General features: G+C 35.1%; 1 protein-coding gene across 2 annotated transcripts in view; it reads right to left on the bottom strand.

Moving 5' to 3' along the window:
- The window catches only part of EFL1 (elongation factor like GTPase 1), a 59231-nt gene that overhangs the window by 11739 nt on the left and 27955 nt on the right, over positions 1-19537 (bottom strand). For both annotated transcript variants that reach the window (XM_030457325.1, XM_030457326.1), the window contains exons 16-18: positions 8459-8590; positions 6049-6196; positions 1991-2991 (exon numbers count right to left, since the gene is read on the bottom strand). In XM_030457325.1, the coding sequence (XP_030313185.1) occupies positions 1991-2991; positions 6049-6196; positions 8459-8590 (1281 nt within the window). The remainder of the gene's footprint in view (positions 1-1990; positions 2992-6048; positions 6197-8458; positions 8591-19537) is intronic.

The following is a 19537-nucleotide window of genomic DNA, read 5'->3' as shown; positions in this document are numbered from 1 at the left end:
TGAAAAAAACACCAATGCATATTGCTACCTTTTGACCTCTGGGCAAAACTGATTCTTATCGGAAATAATTAGAAGCACACACTACTACATAATACATGCCACCTATTCTGACTGGACAAAGATACCATTAAAGACTATAGCCAAGTACATTGATTTGCATATATAATCTATGCCTTCTGTGCAATGCCAGAGGAAATATTGGAGTGGCTTTGTTTGCCTTTATTTTTTTAAATACACAATCTGGACCTTGCTCAGGAAATTCAGCACAAGTACACAGCTAGTATAGTTAAATCTGTCTGTCAGATGCAGGCAATGAAGCATCCATTCAGCATCAGCCATTTCAGTTTATAGTTCTCTAATAAAAAAACATGGGTTGAACTCTTCTTTCTACCAATAATTTTATCTGCTCTTGCCCTTACCAGGACCTCCTCACTGTTCCTCTGATTTAACATTGACTTTACTATGCACTATAAACTTCTTATTGCTCACAAGAAAATTGTGGAAATACTTCAGATTCTGTATTTAAAATGACAAAAAAGATTAAGGCATTCTGATGATTGGTCACTTAGTTTGCCATGCACGTATTCCCTTTGTTAACATAACTAAGCAATTTCAAGTCTATGGAACTTTCAGTGAGTCCAGAAAATGCTCAGATACGAAAGGGTCATGTCTCAGCACAGCTCACACATTCAGTAACTGCTTTAAAATGCAAGATTAAATGCACAAACTGCAAAAAAGCATCATGGTCACTGTACATGCACTGTGTATGTAATACACAGTATATGTTAAAGCTATCTGTTAAACCAATTAATTTCAAAACTTCGTCATAGATTATTGTTTTAACTGAAAATGTTTATTTTACTAAGTGTTTTAAGTAGGGCTTCAAAAATTCTTCACACGTATTAATCAGATCAGTAAGGTAGCATTTATCACAAAGCACTTTAGCTGCATGTCCTTTATGGCCATAATGCACTGAAGATTATTGTTTTCACAAGATATAAGCCAACAGACAATTAACAGCTTACTTAATGTTTTCTGTTTATATGTATTTTATCCAAGCAGTCTGGAGTATTGCCTCAGTTAATGCCATCACCAAGTAGGTCTTCAATTTTACCACTATGGTCAGATCTCAGCATTCTGAAGAAATACTGATTTTACATCCGCATAAATTATTTGAATAGATTAAGCATATATACATAATTAAACATATATGGATAATTTCTGCCTTGAACAGTATTGTCAAAATAAATTTGTTGATATCCTAAATGGAACGCAAGTGAATGTTACAGAAAATCTTGGTACATTCGATCGGATTCAGCACACAAGCAACTCCCATGGAAAACTCCAAGATCAAATGTTAGGGCAAATTAAGATGTGCTGTAAGGAGCTCATAAAAACAAGTTTAATTAGGTGTAAGAGGTAAGGCAATAAAAGTGACAAAAATTTGGCATACCTTGTATTTGCAGAAAGATACAGATGCTACGAAAAATTTTATTTACCAAGTAGACTGCAAAAATTTAAGATTCTTTTTCCTTATTTTACTTCTATATTGATTATTATATTAACTTAAAACATCTTAAAATGGCATTAACTGAGATTTTGCAATCATTTTATAAATAGTTAGGGTTTCTTCATCTCTTCATGGAACTAATGCTTAGGTATGAGGCACAATATTGGTACACCTCTTTACTGAATTCGATACACAAGAATTTCATCAAAAAGCAACATTTTTATATCTTGCACTTCCAAAAAAGCACAGCATTGCTATTTATGCTTATGTTACAGATAACCAAGTGGCATGCTAAATTTTTATTGAGAACAGCCTAAAAACTGTGGGCATTAGACAGTCATTGGACACATCTACTAAAAAATTATTAAAAACATCTGACGAAACTTTTTTTTGAGTTATATTTTCTGATTCTAATTTACAAAACCTCACCTTAGACTTGAGAAGCAATTTCTTGACAAACATTTAATTTGTCTGCCTTACCTAAAACTTCTGCAGTAGCCATAATTTCACAGGTGTACATTGCAGCCATCAGCCTCTGAGGTTTTGCTTGCAAAGCGTAACGACAAGCTTCCTTCATGGTGGCAATCAGCTGTCCAGAGAAGGGACCATAACAATCTGCAAGCAGGACTTCTCCCTTGTGTTTACTAGATTTCTCAGGTGATTTTGGAAGACTTTGATTGCTGTCCTGATGTTCAGAACTGCAAACTTCATCAGTGCATCTGCTTGTTGCAATAGTATCTTCATTTTGTTTACGATCTATGGCATCACTTTCCCCTGAATCTTGACTATTAGCTGACAGCATCTCCCCAAATTTATTCATTTCCCATTTTTCTACTGTAAAACAAACACCCATGAGAGGTTCTTCACACATAGGACCTGAAAGTGTAGCCAGCTGAAATCCACTAACTATGCTGTTGTCAAAATCTCTGTATTTAGTTACTTCTTTCACAGCATTTCCAAGGCACTGCCACACAGACCTCTTGTAGCCCTCAAAATTATGTAACAAAATATTAGGCCCACACTTCCGTGGTCCAAATGACCAGATATGATCAACAGCATTTCTCCACTTCCTTCCCTGCAGATTTTGCTCCAACTTTTGTTTGAATTCCTTGATCCTTTCAAGAGTCTTCTGATTTACCTCATGGGTTTTCTTATCTTCATTCAGAGACGTGTTGAGTTGCTCCATAGTTCTAATTAAATCACTATTTTCTTCAAGAAGTCTAGTTACCTCCTCAGGAAGTGGCATGGCTTTTACACTGAGAGTAGCTTGCTTATTTGGAGTAGATATTGTAACAAGCCCATCTGAATCGACCTGAATTCCTTCAGGAATTTTATTTTGGTCCTCTTTTGTCTGGTGTATGACAGCAACTTTCTGCTGTTTTCCTATTTCTTCATTCACCATATCAACTTTTGGAGGTCTTGTTATTGTCTCTCGGAATGGTATAATAGGTGCTGACACACTGATCTGTACCTTTGCAAACCTATAAAATAAAGTTTAAAAATTAGTTGAAAATTTACAAAATACTTTTCAACTTGGTGCAGGAGATGGGGGAAGGTAGAGCAATGGTTTTAATGTGGGACAGATGTTCTAACTCTAATTCTTGAAAGCATTATGTACTTCAAAAACGAAGCATTGCCTCCTATGTTTTCAGAAATATTTGGAAAGGAACTGAAGAAAACAAGAAAAAGTAGGACTCTGCCTCTGCATAAATCATGGTTCACCCACAACTTGGAAACTACATTCTGTTGTTCTCTTCCCTCAAAGCCAAATTAACACCATGATGCCCACGTACACGAAACGAGCAGCACGGATGCAGAAGGGGCCTGAGTGTAGGAGAAATAAATCCCCCAGTGAGTCCATACTGCATTACCCAGAGGAGTCCTAAACCACTGCTCTCCTTGCAAACCCACAGCATCCTTCATAATTGTGATCTTGTAATAACTGTAAATATACAAGGCACTGCTCTGAAGGTAGAAGCCAATGAATGCCTACACTGGAATGAAGTAGGAAACAAATTTCCATAGCTTCTCCTGAGTAGCACCAGATAAGGACACATTCATCAGAGAATTATGTCAAATAATTACTTCATGTGTAGACCTGCATCAGTAGCAGCTTTGCTGTAAACTGTAACACAATCCCTCTTCCTCATACATCTCAAGTAGCTTACATCTCAAGTAGCTTTATATTGTAAATGACAATTAAGTGGTAAAGTTGCTTTTTTGGGATACAGCTTTATAGAAAACATAAGCAAATGAAACTATGGGAGATAACAAAAATAAATTCACTGCTAAATGAAGACAAAAAATTCAACCATCAATTCTAGACCAGAAAGTCCTCTTATTTCAGGTCAGTAAATGCTTTTCAGTTTGCTATAAGAGTTTACGTTGGAAGATGATCAAAGATAATGGAATCTCCTAAAAGAAGAAAACAAACAAATTCTTAATGCTATGGAGGAATCTTATTTTTGTACTAATTAAAAAAAGGCAACTTCAGTCTTTGCCTTAAAGCACAATGTAAAATAAGGTATGAGATGATATGTAAAGATTCTGGTCTTTTCCCAAACTAAAAGAAATGAAAAAATCTTACTGATGCAATTCATCCTATTTAACTACAACTAATTCATAGTTTGCTTTGCAAAACTTCTAGCAATTTTTAAAGGAATTATTTTGGGCCAAAAAAATAGCTTTCTTTTTGCTTTTACACTGTTGGGAAATTACCTACACAGTGAAGAAAACTGTGATGAAAATCAAAATACGTAGAAAAAAACAAGAAAGAATGACAGGAGTTCCATCAATAGTGTAGTAATGACATTTATAATAGCAACGAAGTGTGATCATTACAGAACTGACATTGTTCACAGCACTGCTGTTAACCAAAATCAATTTTTTCAGATTAGTTTGTATTTATTATTTGTCTAGAAGCGAGGACTCTACAGGAAAAGGTTCAATACACTTTAAAGAGTGTTTCAAAAGATCAGGAAAATTAATTACTAGAAGCTTTAGAAGCAAAAGCTTCACATTTTGTGTATGCTAATGTGTTATTTTACCACTCAGGAAGATTTGTTAGCTCTTTCATGTATTTCATAAAGATCACTATATATTTCATAAAGGATCACCTTTTATTTTCAAGTACAATTTCATGATTTCAAAATATTCTGTATGGTATCTTATCTGTTCACTGTAATCACAGCTGAAAATTGCCAAGGACACCATAGCAAAACTCAGGGCTTTTTAGAACTGTGAACTAGATGTTTATTAAGTGTATACAGTCAGCATCTTGTTTAAATGTATTCAAGATTTGACTCAGCTGAAGAGATAGGAACGGCAATAAAATAAAAAATTAAAAATCATGTTTAGTACTACCAGCTGAATTAGGCTCTTTTTAAAACACATGGATAAAATATGCCCATAATTATTAATGGCCTGTTTCTAAGGCCCAGATGTTATTTGCCTTTATTTATACAACATTCCTGCTAATTAATGTTTATATAAAACTATTTTACCATACAAATAGAAAGTTAGTTGTTGGATAAGGACAAGTCACTGATCCCTCTAAAGGAGGTGCAGTTAAATTTTCATGCTGCTATAGTTTACATTCAAAACCAAAATTAATGAAAATAAATTCCAGTACACAAGACTGACTTACACAACTGCACAGACATTTGGGAGGCTACTACATTGCAATTAGAAACAACCAAGCTTAAGCTTCTCTCATTCTCAAGCTGAAATATTTTGCTGAAATCAGTTTTAGAATAACCACTACTCTGCATAAAGAGATTTCTAGTTAGTAGTACCTACAGCTGAAAGCTGCCTGTAACAAACCCACAGCTGCCACCACCTGAAATTGTAGGTACTTAGAGAAAAGCAAACATAGCAATGCTCTGAAGCCAGCTGAAACATTTTAAGCATACCAAATTGTGGGAGGGATGGCAAAGAAAAAGGAAGAAAAATTTATCACATTTATCCAAGAGGCTCTAATTCAGAGTTCTGTATCCTTAAGCACCTATGAGTTCTGAGCAGGTTCATTAAATGACAACAAAAGGACAAACAAAAATTTCCTAAGTTTTGTAATAAAAATTACAGAGGAGAAGCAAATATAATTGTAAACTTTATTTCCATAGACCCAAAACTATACTGCCCCTTTTTTTGCAGTCTTCTCATGCACTTATACTATACTAAAAAACCAAAACAACAAAACACAAAAAACAAACACGAAAACCCACACAGCTACCACCCTTTTCATGTACAAATGCTACACTAAGTTCTTAACTGGACTCCTGAACCTATTGCAATTTATCATTTCTAGAAAGTGCCCAAAAGGTGTACAAGATGTATAAAAGTGACAAGCTAGTGGCCTCTGCCCAACTGAGGGTAATTTTATAGCTACAAAAAAGATATATTTATGAGCCAGTGGTAAAAACTGTTGATGGATGAAGCTTCTATTTTACCACAATATACATCAAAGATATGCACCTGACAAAGAAATTCAACAGACATCTACTGAACAAAAAATATTTCTTCCTCCTTTCCCCTCTAACCTTTCTTTGAGGTCATCCAAGCAACGCTGAAGATGAACTTCTCCTGCTGTCACTAGCACGTGCTCTCCTGTCTCCTGGATTAAAACCTCAACACAGGGATCAGCTTGGTTTAAAAGTTTCATTCCTCTGACCAGCTGAGGCATATCACCTAGTAAAACAAGGCAGCATTAGCAAAGTACTGGTGAAGAAGCAATACTTGCAGTAGGATACACTTAAAGTGAGAAACAGTAGCAGTCATTTCTATGGAAGTCTAAACACAAATACAAATTTTAAGAATACTCTTCTAAAACTTTCTACTAAGTTCTGAGGTGTCTTTGAGCATTTCTGCTTATGTGTCACAAAGAGTGGTATGGTTTAAAGAACAGCAACTGAAGACATAAGCTATACTCATAATTTGTCCCCATACTTTTTTTTAATGATTATACAATTCATATTAAATGAATCATAACCAAAGTACACAATTGAATGGATTGCACATATTTTTCTAACATAGTTTTACAACAGGTTTAGTATAACAAGCTGGCTATGAACTGTTATCTTGCTCCCTACATATATTAACTATAAATACAGGTCTCAAACAGCTCACAACCAATTTTAAAAAGTGTTATCAATGACATTATTAAAAATTTCAGGATTTCACTCCTCATTTTCACAAATTATCAAGAGATAAAACATCTTTTATTACAACTCTTTTAATGTTTCAGAAATAACTGTATTTCTTTGCAATCTTTCATGGCTAGGTAGAGCAACCTGTAAATTGGTAATGCTTAAAATGCTCCAAAGAATAATATATTAACTTTACTAAAATAAACCCAAAAATTTCTTGATATGGATTCCTTAAGAAGGCCTAAGAGTGAATGCAGGACAGGAAGGATTTAAATTAGCTGGAAGCCACTGAAAAGCTTTAAGGATATTACAACCTGAAAAGAGGAAAAATTGGGAATGTGAGAGCTTTTCAGTGAAACCAAACGCAGCTGTCCCTAAAACTGAAGTGTTTATAAAGAGTTGCCTTAAAGTTAATGGAGAATGAACAACCAGAGCAGACTCAAATTTTGCAGGTATGCATAAAAACCTCATGTCAGCATTAACACAATTAAAAAATCTTATGATTCCTTTTTCTTGTTTCACATATGAGGTGAAGAAGACTGACAGGTTTCTAGGAATGCATCTTCATATTCAAAAGGAAGAGAGACATTAAACTTTTCCATTCCCTTGGAGACTATTAAAAGAAATACATTATCATACCAGTGTAATAGAAAAGTATCCTTGAAAACAGACACAAAAAAATCCCAGAAAAAGTGGAAAACACAGTGTTAGTTTACATGCCAACGCAGTTGAACAAATACTTTCAACCTTGTTTTCTGCATCCTCAGGGAAGTAATTTGTATTTATTTGAACTATTTTTTCTAGAAAGGCAAATTCAGCTTTGAGGAAGTCTGCTGTGGAAATTCAGGGCAGTCACATGAGACAATTTGCTAGAGCCACCTCAAGACTCCACACAGCTCACTGGCCAACTGATTGCTTGCAAGCTGAGCCTGCAGTGGTCAAATTTTGCTTCTCTTCCTGTTATTGCAAGAGTAGCAGACGTGCAGGAAAACTTTTGCAGCTACTGTCCCTCTAACAGATTTGGTTCAAACCATAGACAACAGGAGGAGAAATAAAGCAATGGTGTAAGAATGCTATGGCTTCAGATCTTCAAGGAAAAAAAAAATTCTAATTTTAATCTTAATACTCCATTTTAATCTTAATACTACATTTAGTAGAACTAGTAATTTCCAATACTTTCAAAACTGCTTTAACAATGCAGGATGTACAATCAATGATTACCTGCTATTCAGATGTGCGGGACAAATACCTGCCAAGCTGCCCAATCACTTTCTAAAACCATTTAATCTTAATATTAGAGCATTTTGTATGGGAACAGAAAGCCAGCTAGTTTGGTTCTACTAATACTACAACAACAAATGGAAATTGGACTGAAATTCAAACGTTGCCAGAGTTATCCCAGTTTCTAGTTGAAGGGGGGAGGGAATAATCAATTAGAAGCAGTACTGCAAATCTGTAACACGAGTTTAATGATGCAGCCTAAAATAATGTTAGCAGAAGTGAAAACCCCAAAATTATACTTAACTCCAAAGTAAAGAACACTGAATCTTTAACATTACATATTCTCTTACACCTGATAACAGAGAGTACAACAAGGTCTTCTGTATCTCCTTACCTACTGAGGTAGGAGCCAGCCAGCCAGAAGTGATAAGGACAAAAAAGTACAGTCCTCAAGGCAAGATATGCATTTGTTTTATACTGGGGCAGCCTCTGACTCAGTGCATACATCACAAACTAGCCAAATCCCTAAGGATTTCTATGCAACCCTATGTGCATTACTGTTCCCATTCTCCTTTCAACTTACTGGGGTGTTTGGGTTCAACAGCAACCCGCACAATCGGTGTGGCTTCAAAGTTGAGGGGTGTAAATGGTGGACAAGCTGGAGATGTTGAAAGTGTTGCAGACTTCAGCACAAAATCTTGCAGTCCTCCTATTCCTAACAGAAATTGGGAAAAGAAGCAGAACAATAAAATAACACCCATTGTCATATTAAATGAAATTAAAGACATGGTCATTAAGCTAAATTATTCTAATTACAAAAATCTGATTAAAAAATTTCCTTCTTTTACATATAAAGTATCTATTAAAATACTTCTGCATTTTCTGGGTACTCAAGTCTCCTGTGTGACACTTGATACTCAGACTCATAGCTCCCATTCCATTCCATCTGCATTTTCAAAAGGCATGTTTATAACTCTGTAGAACAGAAAGGACATGAAGCCTTTTTTCCCTTCTAATATGTCCAATCCTATGTACAGCTCAGACTTATTTTTGTGGTGGTTTAACTTCAGAAAAATTTAGATTGCAAAAGCTCTCCAAAGGTCATCAGGTTCAACCCCCAGCTCAAAGCAGGGCTAACTTTGAAGTTACATGATGTTGCTCAGGGCCTTGTCCAGTCAAGTTTTAAAAATCTTCAGAGATGGAGACTCCACAACCTCTGCTGGCAAGCTCCTCCAGTACTTAACTACTCTTACTGTGAAGAATGCTTTTTTTTTTTCCCCTGTCCCCCCACACCCATTTGGAACTCCCCTTTTCTGCAGCTTGGATCTCATAAAATTTCATTTATCACATAGTAAGCTATTAATTTTAATGTATTTTATAATACTGGCAAGCTGGAGAAAAATGAGCTTAAACTATAGTGATAAGGTATAGAAAAAAACCCAAATAGCTATAAATATGCAAAATAGCTCCTGTAATCTTGGTTGGCTGGCACATTTAAGACAATTTGAAATTATTGCCTTCAAATTCCTAACCAACAGGACATTATTCATAACTTAGTCAGAGCTATAAAAACACTACTGTAAGTGGTTGAGTAATAAAGACAACAAACAAAGCTGATACTGATATATGCAGTCACTTTTCCTGATTCTCCCTCAATCATAACCAACGAGCATTACAGTATTTCTAATGGAGTATAAATCAAATGTACACGTAACTTATTACAAGAAAACTCAAACGTTTAGGTCATAATCTATACTTGCTTAAAAATTAAATTTGCATTTGTAGATTGCTGAATATATGTCCTCCTTCCTCCTCTTTCCCTTCTACACATCCAAGTAGTAAGCACATAAAAGCCTAAGCCCAGCTCCCCATTATCACAGAAATACTTTTCCAGGTAATTTTTTGGCTAAGTCATTTTTATTTGAGGTCAGAAACAAAGAGGGTCAGCTTCCACCCTATGAGATCATGAGGGAGTTTATATTCTGAATATCCAATCTGCTGGAGTTATCTGCAGACCCAGGCTGTTTCTACAGCTCTGAAGGCAGAATGTCTGGCCAGTAGCATATGCTAAAACCCTAAATGTCACTATTTAAGAAAACTTGCCTCAAAATAACTGGAAGCAGAGCAACATTCAACAGCTTTAAATGCAGGATAACAGATGCCACAAGGAAAATAGATCTGTATAAACTCTGTGTTGCACCTGACCTATGACCAGAGTGTATTTCCTTTTTTCAGTTATTCAACATGTGGTTCGAATGAAAAGCAAATGCTGGATCATCATCACCACCAGGGACTGAGAAAAGGGATGGGTCCATTTTATTCTGATCTTCTCCAGCTGGTAAAAGGAAAATGATTTAGAGTGGGAGGTGAACAGCTTCTTTTCACAGTGTAATGTGAACCAGAGAATCAAGTTACCCAACCTTATTTCAGATGGACTCACTCTTTTCATGACACGAGTTACTGTGCTCTTACTAGCAAAAGAACTCCTTAAAGCCCTCTACTTTTGGCTTTACATTTTAAGGTAAAAGTACATGAATTATACTAGTGTCTGGCAACAACACATTAAAAAAATAAAATGTGTTAGTACTTGTGAAAATCTGTTAGGCTTACAACATGAGCATTTTACTTACTTCACTGTATGAGCCAGCACAAAGAAGTGTCCAGCTCTGATTAATCTATTTCATTTACAAATTCTTAATAACGAATGTTGGGGAAAAAAACACCATAAAGATTAAAAGTTGGACACTTTTTTGTGTAATATGATTACAAGAAAGTAGCAGGTAATGTAAACTTGAATAATAGTAGCCAGATCTATCATAACTAATTCCAATGTGCCATATGTCATATCAATGGAAGAATTCTACTAATTATGCTAATACTTCAATCTTAAACTTATTTATTGCTCATCCCACTAAAATTTAAACATACTACTTTCATCACCAATCCCTATGTATGTTCTATCTAATATATGTGTATATTAATATGTTAATTACTTGAATAAACTTCAAAAAGCCATTCCAAAATTAAGCTTACAAATATACCTCCAATTTTTAGATTATTTTTGGTCTGTTCAGCCTTTTAAAACAGACATCTTCATGCCATACATATTTCACTTCACGTTCCTTTTTGCCATACAATAATTTTGAAAAAGGAACCAAAGTTAAGAGAAAAGTGCTTAGGCATGGAAGGTGAGACAAACAACTGTTGCTTTGATTTAAGTTAGCTTAAAAATCGGAATGCTTAGAAGTATTGCAAGTATTTTTGAACAGCCATTCCTAAAAGAACACCCAAGCCTAATAAGGATGCAGTCTGCCACACAAACATTCACACCAGTTGGCAGTTTATTGCACATTTTTCAGAGGAGCTGAAGTTAAAAATGTCTACAGGTATTTTTAAATGTATTACCCTCATCAGGAAAGTGCTATTTTTTAGAAACCTAATTTCTGTGCAAAACAAAATGCTGAATTCTGACTCTACAGGAGAGTCTGTAAACCTTTACAAAGGTCCTTCTTTCATTCAGTCCTTTCTATTACTTGCCCTAGAGGATAAGATTAGTAAATCAAGTATATCCTTACTTTTATCACCAGTGTTTGTACCACGTGGTAGAACCCAATTGGTAAAATTAGATAAGAACATTGTGAATGAAATTTTCAAAAGGAGTAAGAGATTTAAGACAGGTCTCCATTTACTTTTCACTTCTCTGTCTTCCTAGTAACCACTACACCTTAGATACTAATTTTGCAGCTTTTAAAGATAAAGTACACTCTTCCATCTGAATTCAGCTATAAAGATCTGAACACATAATAGATCAATTTCAAGATATATGTAATTAGTTTCCTTTGATGTGGAAAGATTTAGCATTTAATGTTCTTCTGAGATGCAAAAAATGAAGCAGGCAGCACCACTATACATAACTTTTTCAATCAGATAAGGAAATAATTTAGTTTGCGGTGTGAAAATCAAACAAAGAAAGCTGTTTAAATTTTAACTCCTGCCACATTGTTATTAGCCTTAGCACATCAGGTCAGTGGATCTTCAACTTCTCTCCCTGGTGATATCACCCCTGAAGAATTCTTAGCTGGATTGGAAACGTGTCAAGGTCTGGACTAACATCATAGGAATGAAGTAAAGCAAAAAAGCTGAAACATGGTTCCTCCCAGTAAGATTCTGTCTCCACTGAAATGAATAATTTCTTAATGCCTTTACTTAGAAAGATGAATACTTTATAATATGCAAAGAATAGTAGTTTAAATGCTCTATGCACTATGGAAGAAAGGCCATGAAAATTCAGTGGTAATTCATGTAAAAAGAAGCATGATGCAAACTTTTGTAAACTACACAATTTGAAATGTTAAAACGAGAGTGTGCCTGTTGTTTCAAAGGGAGCATACAGAGTAAGACCTCTTTAATTATCTTTGGGCAATAACATAAATAATGCTTTATTCTCCTTAGGGAGAGACATTTTGAAATAAATATTTTTTAAGTAGCCTTAAAAAACATGTCCAAGAAAATAAACTCACAAACCCACCTTAAAAATATGATTGGCTCCCAGATGATTCTCTTTAAAGTAAACGGTATGCAAGCCAAATAAACACAAAGGCAAAATGTATTTGCCAATTTACATGAAAATTAGAAAAAATTAATGAAAATACCTCCACATCAATCTCCTTTAAATCTATCCTTTTCCTAATATCTGGGATAAACCCAGATAACATTATACCAGTAGCACAGTTACCTATTAGCATGACTAGTATTGGTTCACTGTTTCCATGTATACTGCAGCCATCAGCCCTTATCTATTACTATCCCTAATTAAAAACAAACAAACAAAACAAAAAACCAACCAACCAAAATGAAACAAATAAAATAAAAATAAAATAAATAAATAATAAAAAAAAAAACTGAAGGGATTTTCCAAGGGGAAATTGGCTTTTGGTAGGCATAAACTTGATTGCAATACCATGCCTTTTACATTTGAGAAATCTTAACATGTTTTCTAAAATACTGGGATTACATTCTGGTAACTGTGGGGACTCTGGACAAGCAGCTACTATGGCTTAAGAATACCTTCTATTATACATTTATCACCTCAGATTGTAAGCATGTTTCTCTTGAGTCTCATGGGGACTGCACAGAGACATCTGAGGGCAAAACTTGACCTTTGTATATTAGAAACTGTTTCTGGAAAAGAAGGGAATGTAAATCAAGACACAGACAACATTCTAGCTGAGATTTCATCAACTTTTTTTCCATAATATAGACCACATGTTAGCACTGATAGCTGGTGAGCCTCCTCTCTAATAGTGCACTTCCCCATCACTTGTTCTTATTTGCTTCTATGGAAAGTGAAATTACTTGTACAGAAAGCAGAATACTGTGAAGTATCTGCATGATTTAAGCTGTCCTCAGGACTTTCCACTAATTTTACAGAAAAAGTTAATTCAACGTTTTCTTTTTTATTTATGCTCCTCTTTCCCAATGTGTTTTTTGCAGGCTTTTTTTGTTTGGTTGGTTGGTTTGGCTTTTTTTGCTGGTTTTTTGCTGTTGTTGTTTGGGTTTTTTGAGCTAAATCTCTCTGTATCACCAGTACTCAGTAGACTGTAGAAGCCTCTGTCCCAGTTTCTTAATGGGTTTTAAAGAAACAAGCTCTACCTAATATGTGCTAGAGATTAACATGCAGAAACATGTATTCAGTTCCTCAATACAAAGGTGTAAAAAGTAATTCTTTTGTTGTAGAACTCTAATTTTAGGTTCACAGCAGTCTGAGGGCAAGTTGAGCATAATTTTCTTTTTAGGTGAGAATGTACTCAACCATATTATTAATACTGTTATAACAAAATTCCCTCTCCCCAAGGGGCACAACCATGGGACAGGGACATTAAATGCAATAAGCAGCTTTTGACACAGGCACCTCCATACTTCATGGCTGAATCATCACGTAGCAAAAGATAAAAAAGTTCTAGAGCACCTCATTGAGGTGTCTGAAGGAAAAGACTAATAGTTAAAGAACAAACCTCTTGGCTTTTAGAAGAAATGCAGGGAAAGGAATAATGTGATCTAATAGCATGTTCCACTAAAATCTCTGATTGCACAACTATTGCTTCAAAGAGGACTGCAGACAAATATAATGAGTAAACAAGCATCATTTATCTTCTGCAGAGATTCACTGGAAAAAAAACCACCTGATATTTGATTAAGTACTTCCTTACATTTCCTAATTGTTGTCTGAGTTGACAACCTTCCTATAATTTTCTCAGACTAGAAACAATTTCAAAGAAATTATAAAAAAACCCTTCACATTAAACAGTAACACCTTTAAAACTATAAAGACCTAGCTGCACCCAGTCTTTGTGAGAAAGCAGACACCAAAGCTGAGTGAGGAATTTGCTTGCTAAAAGACAAATTTACTTTATAATAAACATAATTAAACCAAAATAAGTTAACATTCCAAATCTGACTTCTGGGTTTACAAATAGGTGTAGTCAAAATGAAATATTGATTCCCTTAAGTAGTTTAACGAGACAAATAAATACAGAAGATAAAAGTATTTCAGATAATGGTATTTTTTTTATGTTACAAAATTATTGCATTTGTCATGCCATACTAATTTTTGGAGCTCAAAACTAGAAAAATTATCCTGATTTGTAAATAGTTATGGTTAAACTTAATTTTAGCCAAGAAACTTAGGAAGTTCATGCTTAGATTTGTAATGTGTCCCCATTCCTCTTTAAGTATTATGAAATCAACACAATTGTAGCTCCACCAAAAAAACCCCAAAAAATAAATTTTTATTACAGTTTAATTGAGTTTTTACTTTTTAATTGTAAAATGCTCCTGATAAAAGCACTACATGGCACCTTTTGTGTTTTTATAAAAATGTTAGTAGTCTGACCAGCAGTATAGAGGTACCACACCTTGCTTGAGCCCACATATTGTAATTCCTTCTCATACATGAGCTCAGCTTGACATTACTTGAAAGCAGTGTTATAAAACAACTGTAAATACATGGAAAGATCTTTGTACAATGGGACACATGGGCACTGGAACTCACTTAATTTAGCCCTACACATCAAATCAATACTTGCATTACTGCAAATGGAAAGCATTTAGTACCATACAAAACTCACAAATGGTTTCAGAAACATAAACCATATTTCAGGTTTATAATTACTCCGAATAAGTGATTTTAATTTGACCTGACAGCAACACATCTGAACTTGATTCTTTTTTTTTTTGCAAATGACTACCCCAACTTCAGAGGAAGTTCAGCATGGTTGTTGTCCTAAATAAATGGAATTTTTTAGAAGCAGTTGTTTCAGCATACTTTGATAATCTGAAAGTTCTTTGAAATGTTGATTTGTTGGGGGGGGTTTATTAGCAGCAGTAAATGTGCTTTTGTAAATAAGTCCATGAAACCAAGTACTGTACTGGAAAACATTAGGTGAATTCATATGGAACATCCTATACAAGGGGAAAAAATTGCTCAGTAATCCTCTCTAAAGAGAACTCATATTTTGGGGGCAATGAAACTCTGCAAGATTTCAGCTATAATGTTGACATGAAAAAAATGGCAACCAAACCCAAGAAAACATCAAAGTGCTTCACAGAATCATTTAGTTAGGCTTAATATAATACCTAATGAAACCTGCAAAAGCTACAACTCTGAGCACAATAGCAAACTAAATTCTTCTAATTTCTTGACCAATTACTTCTCATAACAAAGCAAAATAAGTAATTCCAGCTAACAGGTCAATAACATCAAATAATTTCTTAATAAATGACACTAGCAAATTAGGCAGTTTAACAGAGAACTGATGATTAAAATGTCATTTTAGGTATTAAGTTTTAGTAATATGTGCTGAAAATGGGCAGACTTCATGTATACACCCTTTTCTTAAATTGAAGATTATAAAATATAAATAACATCTGTTAAGTCCCAGAATCAATTATAAGTGGTGTTAAAATTAATGAGGCCTTCAGGCACTGATCTTGCAAGGAATTCATTTTAATCTGAAAAAGTCTTGGAGTTTTTGTCGTGTTTGCCTAGAAAAAGCTACATGAACATATTGCTACAAGTTCTGCATTTCCTAGGTACATGGGGAATTTAAAATCTACTACCAGAAGTGCTAATTGCAAAAGACAATGGTAGTTTAAAAGCTCATTAAATTTTGTCCATCCTTGTTCTAATTTTAGAATTTAAGTGTAGAATCCAAATGTACTTGATTTACATTTTGTTAGTTAAAACAAGAACATGAGGCCTTTATCATTCAGTACATCGGGTAACTGCAAAGACACTCATCAGTTCCATGGGTATTTCAGACATCACAGGTAGCAGCATAACAGTTACCAAATATGTACAAAATCCTGAGCCACTGACCATTTATCCTGTTAACTTATAAGACAGGCAAGTAACTAATTAAAAATCAATTTTCCAAGATCTGACCCAATGCCTAATGCTCTCCATTCAAGGCAGCCCCACACCCCCATTACATCTTCCCATTTCTGCTTGCTTATTTTGTTGCCTTGGGAAATATGGCTTGAAGTGTTCCCAAGTACCATGAATAATGGATCATTTCAGTCTGTATTATGCAAAAGTTGATGTGTATTTTAAATACGGTATTTTCATGAAAAATAAAGACTAACAAAATTTGACTTCAGGCTAAAGAAAACTTTTAAAGAGCTTGTCTATGGTTACATGCAATAATATTTTTGGAATAACTAGTTAGAAGAATGACTAACAAAAGAAAGCACCTTTCCAGTTCCTGGGATAAGGATTATTTGACATAATGGGTGTATAAACAAATGGCATGAAAAGACACAGGGAGTGCCTTAAATATACTTGTTATATCAGCAGTCTAGGAAGCTACTGATAATGAGTTATTTATCATACACTACAATTTAATAGCAACATAAATTCCAAACTAGAGAGAAAAGGTATTCAAATGAAAAAATAAAGGAGACTTGAAGTTTTAACAACTCTGTATCTGGAAAACCCTTAGTATTTAATTCCCTTTTCAAGAGAAGTAACACCAGTCACTGAGTGCTTTGTTCGCATTAGAGGATAAAAGAAAAAGAGACACCACATCAATAGGCAGCCTAAGAGCACCATCCAGCTAGGATGGTCTAGAAGCCACCCAAAAGAGCAAGCTTGCCCCCAGTTCTGGCTTCCCAGCAGCAGCACTAGCAATTGTCAGGCTCTGGGGGAGCCTCTTTAAACAGAGTAAAACTAACCTAAGAAAAGGGCAATTTTCCTTCTCACCCAATTTTCACTCCCTCCACCAAGAAAGCAATAACACATTTCTAAGAGACACCACTTCTGATATATTGTCCAAGAAAAAGCAAATCAACCAACTAGGCACAGTGCAACCTCCATGGCATGACAAAACCAACCAGAAATATAGGTTTAACAATCATTATCTTACAAAAATGAGAGGACCTTTTTTCCCCACCAGTCCATAGAGAAAGTGAAGCTAACACCTCATGGTCTCAAAAACAAGTTTAATTGTCTCCATGCCCCACTGCTACTCCCTCAGAAACCAGATCAGTCTGGCTAACATTTTGCTGACTAAACAGCAGATTCCACAGATGCAGCAGAATCATGAATCATCCACAAGCAGTAACTGGGCTGCTGCTTCAAGACAAAGCAAAACCTTAATACACAATGTCAGCTGCTTTTCTGAACTAAAGAAACGTGGCCATTTGCTACTGCTAGGTACCAGATTTAAATGCTTTGAAAGAGTTCTGAGTAGATGAACGTTTTCTACTAGAAATTTAAAGTATTTCTTCAAAAAACTTAAAGGGCTTCTGCTGGTTAAGAAACAATGCTCCCAACACAGTATGTCACACTTCCTGATGGGATTATGTACACAAAAGAATCTGTTAAAAATGAAGTATGTTTTGAGTCTCATTTCCAAAGTAAACCCAACTTCTGTAATCACACAGTCTCCCATTAACAACTCCTAAACACATTGTCAACTTCCACTAAGTTTACCAGGCAGAGAGAGGAGAGGGTTCAGATGTAATTAAGTTTCCACAAGTTATATAAAATCAATGGCTAAATCCTGAAGGGAAACCAAAATTGGTGAGCTCACTGAAAAAAGGGCAGGCAAAACACGATCATTATGAATCCCACTTGGAAGCATCTGCCTGGTGACCAGCATGCACATCCTGGCTGGCCAACTGGGACATGCAAAACTGCAGGATAGGCACAGCTTAGGGGGAAGCTGAGGATTTTAAGGACACCAGTCCACAGGAATCCAAATTTTTTTAGTAACATTGCTCAGAGAACTTGCTCTTTGAACATGTCACAAAACAATCTTTTGTGGAAAAGTTCTGAAAAATGTAACCCTCAGGATGCCATACATTTTAGGTCCTGTTTTGAAAGCTTCTGAACACACAGCTCTTTGCATCACTGAACTCTGCAGACTGTCCTTAGAATTCATCATATGAGCTTTCAACTTCGCTGTCTTCAACAGCTCCAGCAGATCAAAAGGAGGGAAACAGTTTGAGCATCTTTGCTGATGTCCAAGTACAGTAACTGATGGAACTACAAGAACTGCCAGCAGGTTTGTATTCTCATTTAGATTGATGAGTTTGCAGTCATGCAATTAACACTGGTAAACCCAATACTTTAATACTGCATAAAGTATGACTTGTATAAATCTTAATGTATCACACTTGGAAAATAGCAAGTATTTTAATCAATATTTGTTGCTTAATAGTATATTTTAGAAATCCAATCAGTCACTGCAACAGACTTCTATCAAAGTTGGCAATGACAATACTTCAGCCAATGAATTTTAAAATGACAGTAACAGTTAAACTGAATTATCCCCCGTACATTAACTTAAACAACTGTATAATTTATACATTTTGAGTGTGACTTTTTCAACTCCTAGCCAGCACATTGTCTTGGCTCATGTCTGTTTATATTCAAGTGCACAACAGTGTGCTTAAACCAACACCAAATATCTTTGAAAAACCTACCCACTTCAATTTCATTTAAATGACAGAAACCTCTCCATTCTGCAAGGAAAAACTTTCACCCATGTCTCAGGTGGAGTCCTTAAATTCATTACCATTTTCCTATTGCATTCTCATGTTTTGACACAAACAGACCTAGAAACAAAGATGGCAATATACAAGGCTTGCTATTAAACCAGGTGAATTATCTACCATAACATGCCTGCACAAAGAATGTTATTGAATGTAAAACCCCACAAAAACACTTGTGAGAGTCCATGACAGTTATGACAGTAGAAGAATGCTGGAAAATGGAACCTCTCATTTTTTAAAATCCCCAGCTTGAATTTTGCCCAAATACATAATAGACCTCACTAGAGATAATTAGGTAGAAGGGAACAAGAAAGGTTAGATAAGAACCATATTTCTTTGTATTGTTAATTAGATGCAAAAAGGTACCTAAATTTCATTCCCCACATCAATGACAAGATTTCAAAATGCCATCAAGTGAAGTCAGAAGTTGTTCTGCATCTTAAGACAAAAAAACTCAGTGATAACAGTTCCTCAAACATGAACCTTATCTACCTATATCTAGAATGGTACAATTCTTTATAAGTAACAAATATTTAAAAATTAAGATCCTGAAACCTCTAAGGTGAAATTAGAAATTCTACCCATGCTTGCTACTTTCAATTCATAA

The sequence above is a fragment of the Calypte anna genome, chromosome 10 (assembly GCF_003957555.1).
Source record: "Calypte anna isolate BGI_N300 chromosome 10, bCalAnn1_v1.p, whole genome shotgun sequence".
Lineage (NCBI taxonomy): Eukaryota > Metazoa > Chordata > Aves > Apodiformes > Trochilidae > Calypte > Calypte anna.
This window is presented reverse-complemented; position numbering and strand designations above follow the sequence as displayed.